This window comes from Peromyscus maniculatus, chromosome 19 (genome assembly GCF_049852395.1).
Source record: "Peromyscus maniculatus bairdii isolate BWxNUB_F1_BW_parent chromosome 19, HU_Pman_BW_mat_3.1, whole genome shotgun sequence".
NCBI classification, from domain to species: Eukaryota; Metazoa; Chordata; class Mammalia; order Rodentia; family Cricetidae; genus Peromyscus; species Peromyscus maniculatus.
The window spans coordinates 30,159,338-30,172,757 of NC_134870.1; the positions used below are offsets into that span (position 1 = coordinate 30,159,338).

At 42.1% G+C, this 13,420-nt stretch overlaps 1 protein-coding gene across 2 annotated transcripts in view; it reads left to right on the forward strand.

Annotated features, from left to right (window-relative positions):
- Window positions 1-12,144, forward strand: part of Ndfip1 (Nedd4 family interacting protein 1) — a 47,181-nt gene extending 35,037 nt beyond the window's left edge. The window contains exons 6-8 of one of the 2 annotated variants that reach the window (XM_042264478.2): window positions 3,275-3,341; window positions 6,544-6,649; window positions 11,205-12,144. In XM_042264478.2, the coding sequence (XP_042120412.1) occupies window positions 3,275-3,341; window positions 6,544-6,647 (171 nt within the window). In that variant the 3' untranslated portion in view covers window positions 6,648-6,649; window positions 11,205-12,144. Of the gene's footprint in view, window positions 1-3,274; window positions 3,342-6,543; window positions 6,650-11,188 lie in introns of both variants that reach the window. The other variant, XM_042264479.2, reaches the window with a different exon arrangement.
- Window positions 12,145-13,420: the final 1,276 nt, after the last annotated feature.

Consider the following 13,420-nt stretch of genomic DNA (forward strand, 5'->3'; position numbering starts at 1 on the left):
ACAAAGAAGAATCCCTGGAAGGGAGCAGGCCAGCTAGTGTCTCTATGTAGCATGGGGAGACCCTGTTTTTAACAAGGTGGAAAGCTAGGAACAGCACCTGAGGTTCTTCTCTGTGCGCGCGCGCACACACACACACTAGAAAGTATGCATGCACAGAGCCTCCTGTGTCTCTGCTGCTCAGCTTCTGAATTTTTCAGAAACAATTGATAAGGTTTGGTTTTGTTTGTTTCAAGACAATGTGATGGGTAATGCCCTTCTGTATGCTATGAATATGTGTTACTCTGATTGGTTAATAAATAAAGCTGTTTGGCTAGTGATGAGGCAAAATAAGGTTACGCTGGACATTCTAACTAGAGGAAGGGGAAGGAAAAAGACAGAGCAGAGGAGACGCTGCTAGCTACCGCCAGGAGAAGCAAGATGTAAAGGTACTGGTAAGCCACAAGTCATGTGGCAAGGTAGATTTATAGAAATGGGTTAATTTAAGATATAAAAGCTAGCTAGCAAGAAGCTTGTCATGGCCATAGTTTGAAAATAATAAGCCTCTCTCTGTATGTTTACTTGGGTCTGAGCAGCTGCAGGACCGGGCGGTTCACAGAAAAAAATCCAGCTACAACAGTGTCTCATTATTTAGCTTTGGCTGGACTGGGACTTGCTGTGTAGACCAGACTGACTTTGACCTCACAGAGATCTGTCTGCTTCTACCTTCTGAGTGCTGGGATCAAAGGCGTGCGCCACCATGCCTGGCCCCAGTTCATGAGTTTTAAATAGCATACCATACAGAACAGAATAAATTCTCAAGCCACCCTGTTCAAAAATTACCTTGCTTGGGAGCCATCCTGGTTATCAGACCATCTTGGTATCACAGTACTTGTGGTTGATAATCCTTATTTTAAATGGTGATGGTCCCAAATTGCCGACATAGTGATGCTAGTAGTTTTGATATGCCAAAGAGAAGCTACATGCTTTTAGTGAAAAGTGAAAGTTTTCATACAATAATGAAAGAAAAAAATTTATATTGAGGTTTCTAAGATCTTTATGGCAGCAAGCAAGATTTTTTTTTTTTTTGATGAACCATGTTTATATAACTTATCACAGTATATTGTTAGTTACTTCAGTGGCCCTTATCATTAATCTCTTATTGTACTCAGGTCATAATCAAACTTTATCAAAGGTCCATATGTATGGAAAGACCATATGCATAGGCTTTGGAACTGTCTGCCATTTAAAGCATTCATAAGGGTCTTGGAAGCTATCTCCTGTGGCTGGAGGCTCTTCTGCGTCCCACCCGGTCCTGCAGCTGCTTATAAAATAATCACTCAGAGGCTCATATTAATTATAAATATTTGGCCTATTGCTCAGGCTTATTACTAACTAGCTCTTACAACTTAAATTAGCCATTTCTATTATTCTATATTTTGTCATGTGGCCATGGCATTACCAGTCTGCTGGCATCTTGCTGCAGGATGGTATCTGCTTGACTTCGCCCTTCTTTCTCCCAGTATTCAGTTTGGCTTTCCCACGTAGCTATATTCTGCTTTGCTGTAGGCCAAAGCAGCTTTATTCATCAACCAATAAAAGCAACACATAATCAAAGCATACAGAAGGATATCCCATATCAATCTCCCATAGACAAAGAGGGAATATGACATTTTAATTCTCAGACTTTGGACAGGGAGCCTCCAAAGAGAAGTAACATTAGTACAGATCTATTAAAACACAAAATTTTTAACTAGCCCAAAACAATGTAGACTATTAAATAGACTGAATTTATAATATTAGGTATCTTTGGAATCTAAATGAAAACCAAGGTCAAAATAAGTTAGCAAGTCAAAAAATAGAGGAAGTTTTCATTCCTCACAAGAACAGGTCTTGCCGTAGAGGTTCATTAGATCAGCAGTCAGCATTGGCAGGGAGAGCTGGAATCTCAGTTGTTGCTGTAGTTCTTGCTCCCTTCAGGGTTAAAGGCTGGTGGTTCAGGTATCGCTCTAAAACACAGCAGTACTTCACAGAAGAGCGTGAACTGCACATGCATTTAATATATTTACTCTGCCCAATCGTACAGCGTGGTATCATAGTATGCTAGTGCACTGGCTGTTTACCCCATGATCTCAAGGCTGACAGAGAGCTGCAGCTGCCTACTTCCCAGCATCCTGAGAGACTTTGTTTCATCCTGTCTATCACAAGGCTAGGAGAAGACTCAAATGCAAAAGATGGTTTTTACTGAGTGCATATTGCTCTTTGTTGTGTCATAAAATTAGTTACTATTGTTAGGGACCATCTGTATTCTTTTTCTCTCTTAAGAGACCTTTGGTTCTTACTTGCCAAAAGAATACCCTGTGCCAGTTCCTCGAAAAGGTATAGGATTACCATGCAGTACATGATACAAAGTTCAGAATTCAAGGCTAAGAACAATTTGGACCTCACTGGCCAAGGAGACAGTGATGCCAACCAAATAATCAGCTCTAGTTCTGAGTATATATAGTGAAACTAGACGCATGCTTAGGAGGAAAGTGCTTTGTGGAACATTGCCAGGATTACAGGCGTGCACCACCATGCCAGAGATTTTAAAGGTTTTCTAACAATGAAGAGTTGAATGTGGTGGCACAAGTGGGTTATCCCAGTGCTTAGGAGGCCGAAGGGAAGGAGTGTGACTAAACCTGCCTGAGCTATATACCAAATTCATCCTCAACACAAGCAAAACCTATCTTTGGTGTACTTGCAAAATAGGAGTTCGTAAGAGAACTTTATAGGTTTCTTCCATTGAAGAAGTCTATTTGCATTTGTTGAAACAATTTCAAAATAGATGTAAATAGACCTTATTTCCAGCACCCACATGGTAGCTCACAACTTTTCGTAACTCTAGTTCCAGGGGATCTGATGCTCTCTTCCAAATTCTTCAGGCACCAAGCTTGATGCATGTGATGCACATACAACAATACAGGCAAAATATGCACATTAAATAAATAAATTTAATAAATATATACATGGTCTAAGTGACAGTTGTGTGTTTTGGGTTTAGTTTGGTTTGGTTTGGTTTTTCAAGACAGTTTCTCTGTGTAGTTTTGGTTCCTGTCCTAGGTCTTGCTCTGTAGACCAGGATGGCCTCGAACTCACAGAGATCTGCCTGGCTCTGCCTCCTGAGTGCTGGGATTAAAGACATGCGCCACCACCGCTCGGCTGACAGTTGGATTTTGTGTGCCCCAAAATTAGTAAATGAAATTGCTCTGTTAGCCTGTGATAAAGTCTTTGCCTTTTTTTCTTCTTCTTCTTCCAGTTTTCCACCTATTTCCCTGGATACTTTGATGGCCAGTACTGGCTCTGGTGGGTGTTCTTGGTTTTAGGTAAGTGCTTTTAACAAAAGAAAATGAAGTTTAAAAAAAAAAAAAAAAAAATCTTAAATTAGAAAAAAAAAAAAATGTCTTGAGCAGGGCCGTGGTGGCACATGCCTTTAATACCAGCACTTGGGAGGTCAAAGCTACACAGAGAAAACCCTGTCTCGAAAAAACAAAACAACAACAAAACAAAAATGTCTTAAATTAGACAGCCAAGATTACTTCAGTAAAGCCTCATCTTACTGTATTGTATTTACCATCAATTTAAAATGCCGTTTTTAGATGTTTCTTCCTTAAAGCTTAGGTAGTCTCCACCTGTAAAGTGGCATGCATGTTAAAACAAGTCTGTGAAGTGCTTTTCCAGCTTATTGTGATCAATGGGGCAGACTAATGACAATACAGTGTGGTTTTTTTCTACTTATGAGTTGTTTTCACAGAAGGTTTGCCAACTTAACCCCAAGTTAATACAAGTGTATTGTAACCAATTGAATTAATTCATGTCCATTTGTGAGCCATCTTTAGTTAGACCTGTCAGTAGACCACAGAAAATGTATAGTAACATTATAACTTCTGAAATTATGGGGTTTCCAGAATTCTGTAGTTCACCATTGATAAAAAGACTTACTTTATAGTGAAAGGAAGTCTTAAAACTATTTGTATACACACACAGAAAGTGGGGCGGTGAGGTGCAGGCCTTTAATCCCAGCACTCAGGAGGCAGAGGCAGGTGGAGCTCTGTGAGTTTGAGACCAGCCTGGGCTACCAAGTAAGTTACAGAAAAGCCAGGGCTACCAAAGAAACCCTGTTTTCTTGGTTTTCTCAAAAACCAAGAAACAAAACAAAAAAATTAGAAAGAAAGGAAACTATACGCATACATACTCATACACGCACACACACACACTTACATACACTTACATATGTGTGTGTGCATGCACACATGAAGGCAGTCTGGCTGCTAGTCTCCAAATTATAATTACTACTTTGCTTGTTTATTTTAAATTATTTTCTTCCTAAATCATTAAAGCAAAGAAATTAGTATTGGGGTGAATTTCTTTTCATGTAGCCTTGTTATCTATAAAGAAATATATGTGATACAATAACAGAAACCACCCTCATTACTGTTGTGTCTGCAGAGCAATAGCCACCTAGGAGCTTTTAAAAATGATGGGGCTGGAGAGATGGCTCAGTGGTTAAGAGGTATTAGTGTTTTTGCAGAGGACCCGAGTTTGATTCATCATCACAAGATTTCTCTGTGTAGCCCTAGCTGTCCTGGAACTCACTTTATAGACCAGGCTGACCTCGAATTCAGAGATCCTCCTGCCTCTGCCTCCCAAATGTTGGGATTAAAGGCTTGTGCAGCTACACCTAGCCTTCTTTGTGGGCTTTTTTTTAGAGTCCCAATGTAAGTCAGGCTGTTCTTGAACTTGCTATGTAGCTGAGGATGACTAAACTACTGATCTTCCTGCCTATATCTCTCAAGTACTGGATTATATGAATGCACCACCATGCCTGGTATTCAGATTCATAATTTGACTGTCTTTTTTGAGACAAGGTCTTGCTGTGTTCCCTATGGCTGGCCTAGCACTCACCGTGTAGATCAGAATGTCCTTGAACTTGCTTTGATCTTCCTGCCTCTGCCTCCCATGTGTCCACCACCATGTCTAGTTCCTGCATTACACACCTTGAATCCTCTGTTAAAGCTGTAGGTGTACTGTTGCTCATGACTCTGGCTGCTCAGCCTAACACCTAAGCCCAGCAGGAACTTGAGTTGAGACCTGCCTTTCTTAGCCAACAGATCCTTGCATTTGATCCTGCAGCTTACTTAGAAAACTCAAGTCGTCCATGGTGCCCTTCCATTGTCTACTCCTGCTCCCTGGAATCTAATGACTCCAGAAAGGGAAAGGGTGAATTGGCTCCTCCTTCGAGTTCCACAGGTTTAGTACAGTGAGTGGCAAGAGAGTAGCTCAGGAGGGGTCAGTTCCTGGCTTATTTATTCTCTCAGATGGACCCTGAAAGGCTAGGGAGGATGCTCAGCTCAGCGGCCTAGGACCTCTGGATCAAAGGAGCGACCGGAAACATTTTCAGATGGGTTGTTTGCAATATAATTTAAAGGATTGATCTCTGTATTAGTGTTTCATGGAAGACAGGTTGATATTTTACTATTGATTATTCTTGCTATCTTTTATTAATGTATTATAAGCAGAAAAGGGGACTTTGGAGGGGCATTGGTGGCACAGGCCTTTAATCCCAGCCCTCGGAAGGCAGAGGCAGGTAGATCTCTGTGAGTTTGAGACCGGTCCAGTCTACAGACTTCTAGGACAGCTAGGACGACTGTTAAACAGAGAAACCCTGTGTTGAAAAACAAAACAAAAACAACAACAAAAAAATTAGATTGTGTTGTACAAGTCAGTAAATACATTAAAACCCAGTGTATTGTATTCAGTGAACTTTATAACATGCAATTGTATCTCAATAAAAGTATCGAAATCTTGTTCAACAGATGTCTTGTTCATAGTTCTCTGAAGAAAGGTCAAGAATGTGTTTTCTTTGGAGGGCACATCATCACCTGAGGGGTGAATGTGTCAAAGTCTGGTGCTGTCAAACCACCTTTGAGAGTCGGAAACTGGAGTTGACCTAAGTGGATGCTGACACCTAGTGGACAGTATTATGTACTGTTGCAGAAAAAGAAATAACAGAGAAGATTAGAATTACGCTTGAGAAAAGTAAAGTTGTTATGTGTTCCTGTAATCCCAGAACACTCCAGAGATGGAGGCAGGAAAATTAGGAGTTCAAGACCAGCCTTGCTCACATAGCAAGTTGGAGACTAGCCTGTGTACTGAGAACATATTTCATAAAACTAAACAACAAAACCCATCTGTAATCTCTCCTTTTGGAGTTAATTGTGTGGATGCTGTTTGGGAACTAGGCAGGGAGATTCTGTAGGCTTCCCAGTGAGACCTCCACATGTAAATGTTTGGTCCTGTTTTATATTCCTTTTGAGACCAATTAGATCCTATGCAAAAGAGATTATGCACTTGAGATTATGTCTTCCCATTGAAAAGTAGATAATTTGATAGGAAAGCCCCTTGGCGATGACCATGTTAATAGGCTTCAGCAGGAAAATGACCCGTTCCTGTTGCAGGGGGATGGTTCTGGGGAAGGAGTTAATGTAGAAATTAGAAGTTCACTCTTGACTTTTCTTTTTCAATTAGGCTTTCTCCTGTTTCTCAGAGGATTTATCAATTATGCAAAAGTTCGGAAGATGCCAGAAACGTTCTCAAATCTCCCGAGGACCAGAGTTCTCTTTATTTATTAAAGGTATTAGAGGGATGGGGAGGTGTTTGTAGTTCCATTGTGATCATGTGATACATTGCAGGATTCCAGTCAGTTTGGAGTGAGACTCGGTGGTGGGGTACTATAAATGGTAAGGAGGGCATAAAAAGTCCTTGCCTTTCCCTTCTTGATTGGAGGGCTGGCCTCTGCAGAGAGCTGTGGAGGAGGGAAAGGGGAGAGAAACCTTTTGGTAACATAAAGGCAAGGGGCACAGTAGCAGAGGGAACAAGTAGGGTAGTGATGATCGTGACTGAGCCCATCAGGCCCCCTCCCTCTTCCCTAATCTCACAGAGCCCAGAATTCCCTGCACAGGATGCTCCAGGGATGTTGACAGGCACATTTGAAGCAGTCCTTTTGCTTGAGCTGTTGACAAGCCCACTAAATCATCCATCTCTTGAAATTAGTCCATGAGCCTTTTTTGCTGCCTGTTTCCAGGGTCGTACCCAGATTTTACCACTCTGATGGAGAGGAAGCTCAAATCCAAGGGAAGTGCGGAGCCCTGTCCTTTACCTGGAACAGACCTAAACCCTGCACTGTGTTTGATTCACACACAGTCTCCCCAATGGCTGACTCCCATCTTTGACCAGCAGCTACCTGAAGGGGAGATAGCTTAGAAAGAAGATAGCAGAGGGCCCTCTGGACAGGCAGGCAGTGCCTCTGTGAGCTGGAGTCTTTGCCTCCTGGGCTTTGGGGATTTGTGTGTTGGATAGAATGAAGTCTTAAGCACCTGATGGAAGGAAGGCCCAGAAAAGGCCTTGTGATACCTGTGTGTAGCACTTGTCACAAATCTTAAATGATAGGTAGAGTTCAACTTGTGGCTCATGTGGGAGAGAACTTCAGTCTCCTGAGCCATAGTGAAGAGCAGAAACAGACTTCAGCTCAGCTCAGACTTTCAGGATGGCTGTGGGCTCTCTTTGTAATCAGTGCTGAAGTCACCTAGTATCCCTCCAAAGCATCACTGCTAACCACAGCAACCTAATGGGACGGACTTACCTATCCTGGGGAATGGGGTGATAACTGAATTTCCCTGTGTAACTGAGATCGCCCCACTATCTCTTCTTGTCTTCATTTCTCATTTTCAAGGACATTTGACAGGCTTGGGGTTTGATTCCCCCTTGAAAAGGGAAGGGAGGAAAGGGAAAAACAGAGAAGGTTTGAGTATGCTCTGGGATTTCGTACTTTCTTCATCTTCTAATGCAGAACAGATAGTAATGAGGACAAGGGAATGCCTAACACTGCGTTTTCCTATGTTAGGGATTTTGATGGGATTGTGTTATTCTGCAGCTTTGATTTTAAAAATTTTGGGATATTTCCGAGTTGTCTAGATTGAAAGTTATGAATCTGCTGGGCCATGATTTGCAGCACCAGTCTTTAGGACAGTGCTCTGGGAGCTGCTCAGGAACTGGTTAGAGCAGGGCTGCTGCAGTGTGCTTTAGAGGTAGTCTGAAAAAAGAAAAAACAAAACAAAACAAAAACCTGCACACAGGTAAATGAGAGGCCCTGTCTGAGGGCACCAGACAGTGTCGGTGTACTGGTTGGTGTGACATCACTCAGATGTGCCCAGAGAGTCTAGAGTGCCAGGTGAAGGAATGGGATTTGAAAGCAGTGCTTACAGTTTTGATTGCTTCCCTACCAATTAGCTCTTAGAGAATCCTTGGAGGGAAATGGTAAGGTTCTGTAGGTATGAGTGATCCTTGTTTATTGAAAAGACTAAAATCTCTGTCCAGATCCACATGTAGAACACTTGCTTTCTTTAGTTGACAGACATTTTGGTTAGAAGTTATAGTAAAACCTCATTGTGTGAAGTATTATGCCATTACTTCATTGCGTCTGACTTTTTTGGTGGTGATACCCTTCATTGAAAGCTAGCTGTGGGCTTACCTGTGCCAGAAAGACACAGGTTCCAGAAGTAACTCCATGGCAGAAAGTACCACACCTTTCATTCTGAACTCAACTTGGTGCTTACAGGAGAGGGTGTTAGAATAGAGACTTCTCTTACTGGCTGTGCTGGGAATCCGGCAGATCTCTGTCAATTTGGGGCCAGCCTAGTCTATGTAGAGAGACTCTGTCTAAAAACACAGAAAGAATAGAGACTTCTTTAGGCTATCCAAGGTATAGGACAAACAAAAATACCTACAAAGTGATCCCGGTAGACTCATCTGTGGGGACTGGAGCAATGGCTCTGCAGTTAAGCGCACTTGCTCTTTCAGAGGACTGGGTTTTGGTTGCTGGCTGTCCTGGAACTCTTAGACCAGGCTGGCCTTAAACTCACTGAGATCCACCTGCCTCTGCCTCCTGAGTGCCGATATTAAAGGTGTGCGCCACCAACCACCAGCGGTTTTTTAATTTTTAAAGACTTTGTCTACACAGATAACTCAGACTGGCCTTGAACTCCTCCTTACTCAATTCGAGTGCCACTGTGATCACAGGCATGCCACCAAACCCGCTGCGGTGGTTACTTGACTGTGTCCAAACACCCAACAAGCAACTTGCAGAGGAAGGGGCGCACCGTGGCTCACACACGGTTTGAGGAGACAGTGGTGGGGAAGGTATGGGAGCATGACCTGAGCCAACTGGTCACACTGCACCCTGCATTTGAGAAGCGGGGATGCAAGAGTGCTGCTGTCCAGCTCGCTCTCCTTTCTTCTTCAGTCTGGGTCTTCCAGCAGGATTTTCAATGACGGCTGAGTGTCAGGTTTCAACTTTGTGAACCCTGTTAAAGCTGTTTATAAAGCAGCATGAACTAAATGGCTAGGGAAGTTAGCTGTACCCCAGTGTGTCCAGTACTTTGACTTAGTAGTCATTGACTATTGGTTCATCTGTTAATCAAAGCTGATAAAGGTGAAATGACCTGACTTTGTTAAGCCTCATTAGAACAGCCTCCGGGCTGTAGCAATAAGCTTTCCTTTCCTGCTCACTTTTCCAGTTCTGACAGTCCTCTGTGGTGTCGATAGTGAGCTGTAGTCTATCTGTCACTTTGTCTTCTTGGTGTAAAAGACAGATGCACTCGCATCAGTCATATCAGTGGTCTACCAGACACAGCTGAATTTAGAGTCGTGGGAAATGTTGACAGTTGTAAAAGAATATGTTCATTTCCCCACTGCTGGATCTTCTTTGCATGTTGGTGCCTTTTAAATTTATACATTCTGGGCTGGAGAGATGGCTCAGCGGTTGAGAGCACTGGCTGTTCTTGTAGAGGTCTGGAGTTCAATTCCCAGCAACCATGTGGTGGCTCCCAACCATCTTGTAATGAGATCTGGCGCCCTCTTCTGGCCTTCAGGCATACATGCAGACAGAGCACTGTAGACATAATAAATAAATAAATCTTTAAAAAAAAATTTTAATACAGTCTAAGGGGAGACAAAACAAAACAAACAGCAAGGTTCTGTGTGCTATTTACCATAATCTGGAGAGATGGAAAAAGGACACTAAAAGACTTCTAGATGGGCCTATCTGGTTGTCACCCAGTATTGGGTGCCAAAAAGTAATTCCTGGTACTTGTTAAAGTAGCTGGTGTGCCTCGTTAGTGCTCCTTCTTTGGGCATTACAATGAGGAGTACTTGACATTTTTCCCCACACTGCTTCCACAAGAACTAAACCAGTATGTATGTACAGGACTGGGAACATGGCTCAGTGACACATCTCTGCTTAGCATTCAAGGCCCTGAGTTCAGTTCCCAGAGCAGGAGAGGAGGGCAAAGACACACATAGACACAGACATCACCTTAAAAATACACATTTCTATCCTATTACTTTTTAAAAGTTGGTTAGGAATTGCATATATTCTGAAAAACATGCTTCCCGAACATAATGGTTCTTGAAATTTTCTACAGCATATTTGTGGGATAGGACAGGTGGGTTTACGTTCACTTTTTAACTTTGGCACAGTTTACATAGAGAGTAACATCACTAATATCCTCACGGGAGTTTTCCTGTGTGAGATCTGACAGAATTGTCAAGTGAATGGTAACAGCAGGTGTTTTAGGAAATGGTCCTGTTTTAGTCTCTCCTAAAGAGAGTAATTGTAGGATGAGGAATCACCACTTCTGTTTTGTGCTTGTGTTAGAACAGAAGAGAGAAGAGTGTTTTTAAGAGAGAACATACGGGGACTGGAGAGTTGGCTCAGCGGTTAAAGAGCACTCACTGCTCTTCCTGAGGACCAGGGTTCAATCCTCAGTGCCCACATGGTGGTCAAAACCATCTTTAACTCCAGTTCCAGAGGATACAGTACCTCTTCTGATCTCTGAGGCACTGCACACATGTGGTGCACAGATATACATGCAGACAAAACACCCACACACATAAAGTACATCTTGAGAGAGTGTCAGTTATTTGGAGAGTGTCAGATCTTTAGAGGGGTGTGTGGAGGGCCTAATGTTAAGAACTGAAAGTTGACTGTTCATTGGCTACTACGATGTCCATGTATGGTCATCTTCAAATTATGTTGAAATACAACCTCTTGTCTTCTGTGACTACATCCTGCTCTTAGCCAGAATAACAGGCTAACTAGAGATTGACTACGCAGTATCCCTCTCTGGCAGATGATTTCTGGCAAAGGCCTTCCTGCACTGATGAAGTCCTTCGAGAAGCGAAAGAACACCTGCAGGAAGTGAATCACCATCGGAATGGAGGAACAGTCACCTGCTTTAAAAAAATAAAGTACTGTTGAAAAAGATCATTTCTCTCTATTTGTTCCTAGGTGTAAAATGTTCATAGTTAATGCAGAATTCTGTAATCATCGAATCATTAGTGGTTAATGTTTGAAAAAGCTCTTGCAATCAAGTCTGTGATGTATTATTAATAATGCCTTATATATTGTTTGTAGTCATTTTAAATAGCATGAGCCATGTCCCTGTAGTCAGTAGGGGGCAATCTTGCTTTTTTCCTTCTCCATCTCAAAGCAGATTTGAAATTACAGATTAGTGTAAGCTATGCATAAGGCTGGCTGTTTGAAAAGGGGTTTTCTCAAAAGTCAAAACTTTGGTTATGACTGCATTTCTGCATATAATCCATATTTCCTGTTCAAATTAATCTAGAAATATGTTTAATTGTACTGTGTGTGAACATCTGGAAGCAAAACCATAGTGCAAAGTTCATTGTAGTGTTAACAAAAAATGTTCTCAATTGGTAAATAAGCATTAATTTTTCATAGTCTATATTCAGAAATTACCTTTTCATTCTGTAGTTCTGTGTACAAAAGAATTCTAAAGGTGTTTGTCATTATATAAAATGGAAAGGGCAAAGACAGATTCAGATTAAATACTAAATATTACTCTGAAAACTGTGGCTAGAATCCCAGAGGGTCAGGAACCAAGAATTAGTGTGGAACTTTTGAGAGGATCCCTAACATTCTGTACTCCTTGCTTTTACAACTGTTATAAGTGTAGGATGATGTGCTTGCTGCCCAAGTGCTAGCTCACTTTGGTTGCTATATTAAACTGTAAATACAATAGAACATTAATAAATGTCTCTTGTGTAGCACCTTTTACTGTAATCAGTGTTTAATTTTGGAGTTGAAAGTTGTTGTGACTACATTTTCTAATCTTACACAGTAATACAGAATATATTCTAACAATTAAAACTTTGTGTCTTAGTTATGGTTTTACTGCTGTGAAAAAAACACCACGGCCAAGCCAGGTATGGTGGCTTTAATCCCAGCTCTCCGGAGGCAGAGGCAGGTGGAGCTCGTGAGTTCAAGGCCAGCCTGGTCTACAGAGTGAGTTCCAAGATAGCCAGGGCTACACAGAGAAAACCTGTCAAAAAAGCACTGTGACCAAAAGCAACTTGGGGAGGAAAGGGTTTATTTCAGTTTATAGTTCCACAGCCGAGTCTATCACTGAGGGAAGTCAGGGTGGGAACTCGAGGCGGGAACTGGAGGAGAGGCCATGGGGAAGTGCTGCTTACTGGTTGGTTTCTCACAGCTTGCTATATTCTACCTCTCAGGACCACCTGCCCAGACTTGGCACCACCTGCAGTGATCTGTGCCCTCCCGCATCCATTATCAGTCACGAAAATTCACTACAGACTTGCATACAAGCCAGTCTGGTGGAAGGGGAGGGGGGCGGATATCTTCTTCATTGAGACTCCTTCCTAACTCTAGCTTGTGTCAGGCTGACGGAAAACTATCCAACACACCATGATTGTACTTCTGCACACAGTTCTTTTGTACACTCACAAACTGGAGTAGAAGTCTCCTCTTTCATATCCACTCAGTACCTTCCTACAAATATGTGAACACTGCCCCTACAAAAGACAGTGGACCAAAGGAGGAAGAACGTGGAGAGCCTGCAGAAGCTGCCGTGGAATTCCCAGGAGGCTTCATTCTGGAGCCACAACCATAGTAAGCCTGCGTGGACCATTGGCTCTTTTCTCCATTCAACACAACCTGTGACTTAAGTCCTACCTGAGTCGAAAGGGCCTTCATTCCTCCACATCTTTATTCCTGTTCGCTCGTATTGAGTTTAGAGACTAGTGGGGGTTATATCAACCATTTGATCCCCCCCCTCCCGTATTCTATATTTAGATGAAATGTGAAGAAAAATATTGCCACAAGGTTGTCAAACTACCTCATAAACAGCACTAGCATGTAGATGGTTATAAATTTTTAAGTGCTCATTTGCTGCCTGGGAACAACATAGAAGTCTTTGGAGTGTCAATATACAACGCACAGAAACATCAGAGCCTTCTGGAATTGTTTTGTTATGTATGTGTGTATGTTGTGTTTTTTTACTTAGGTGTTTTTTTTTTTTTGTTTGTT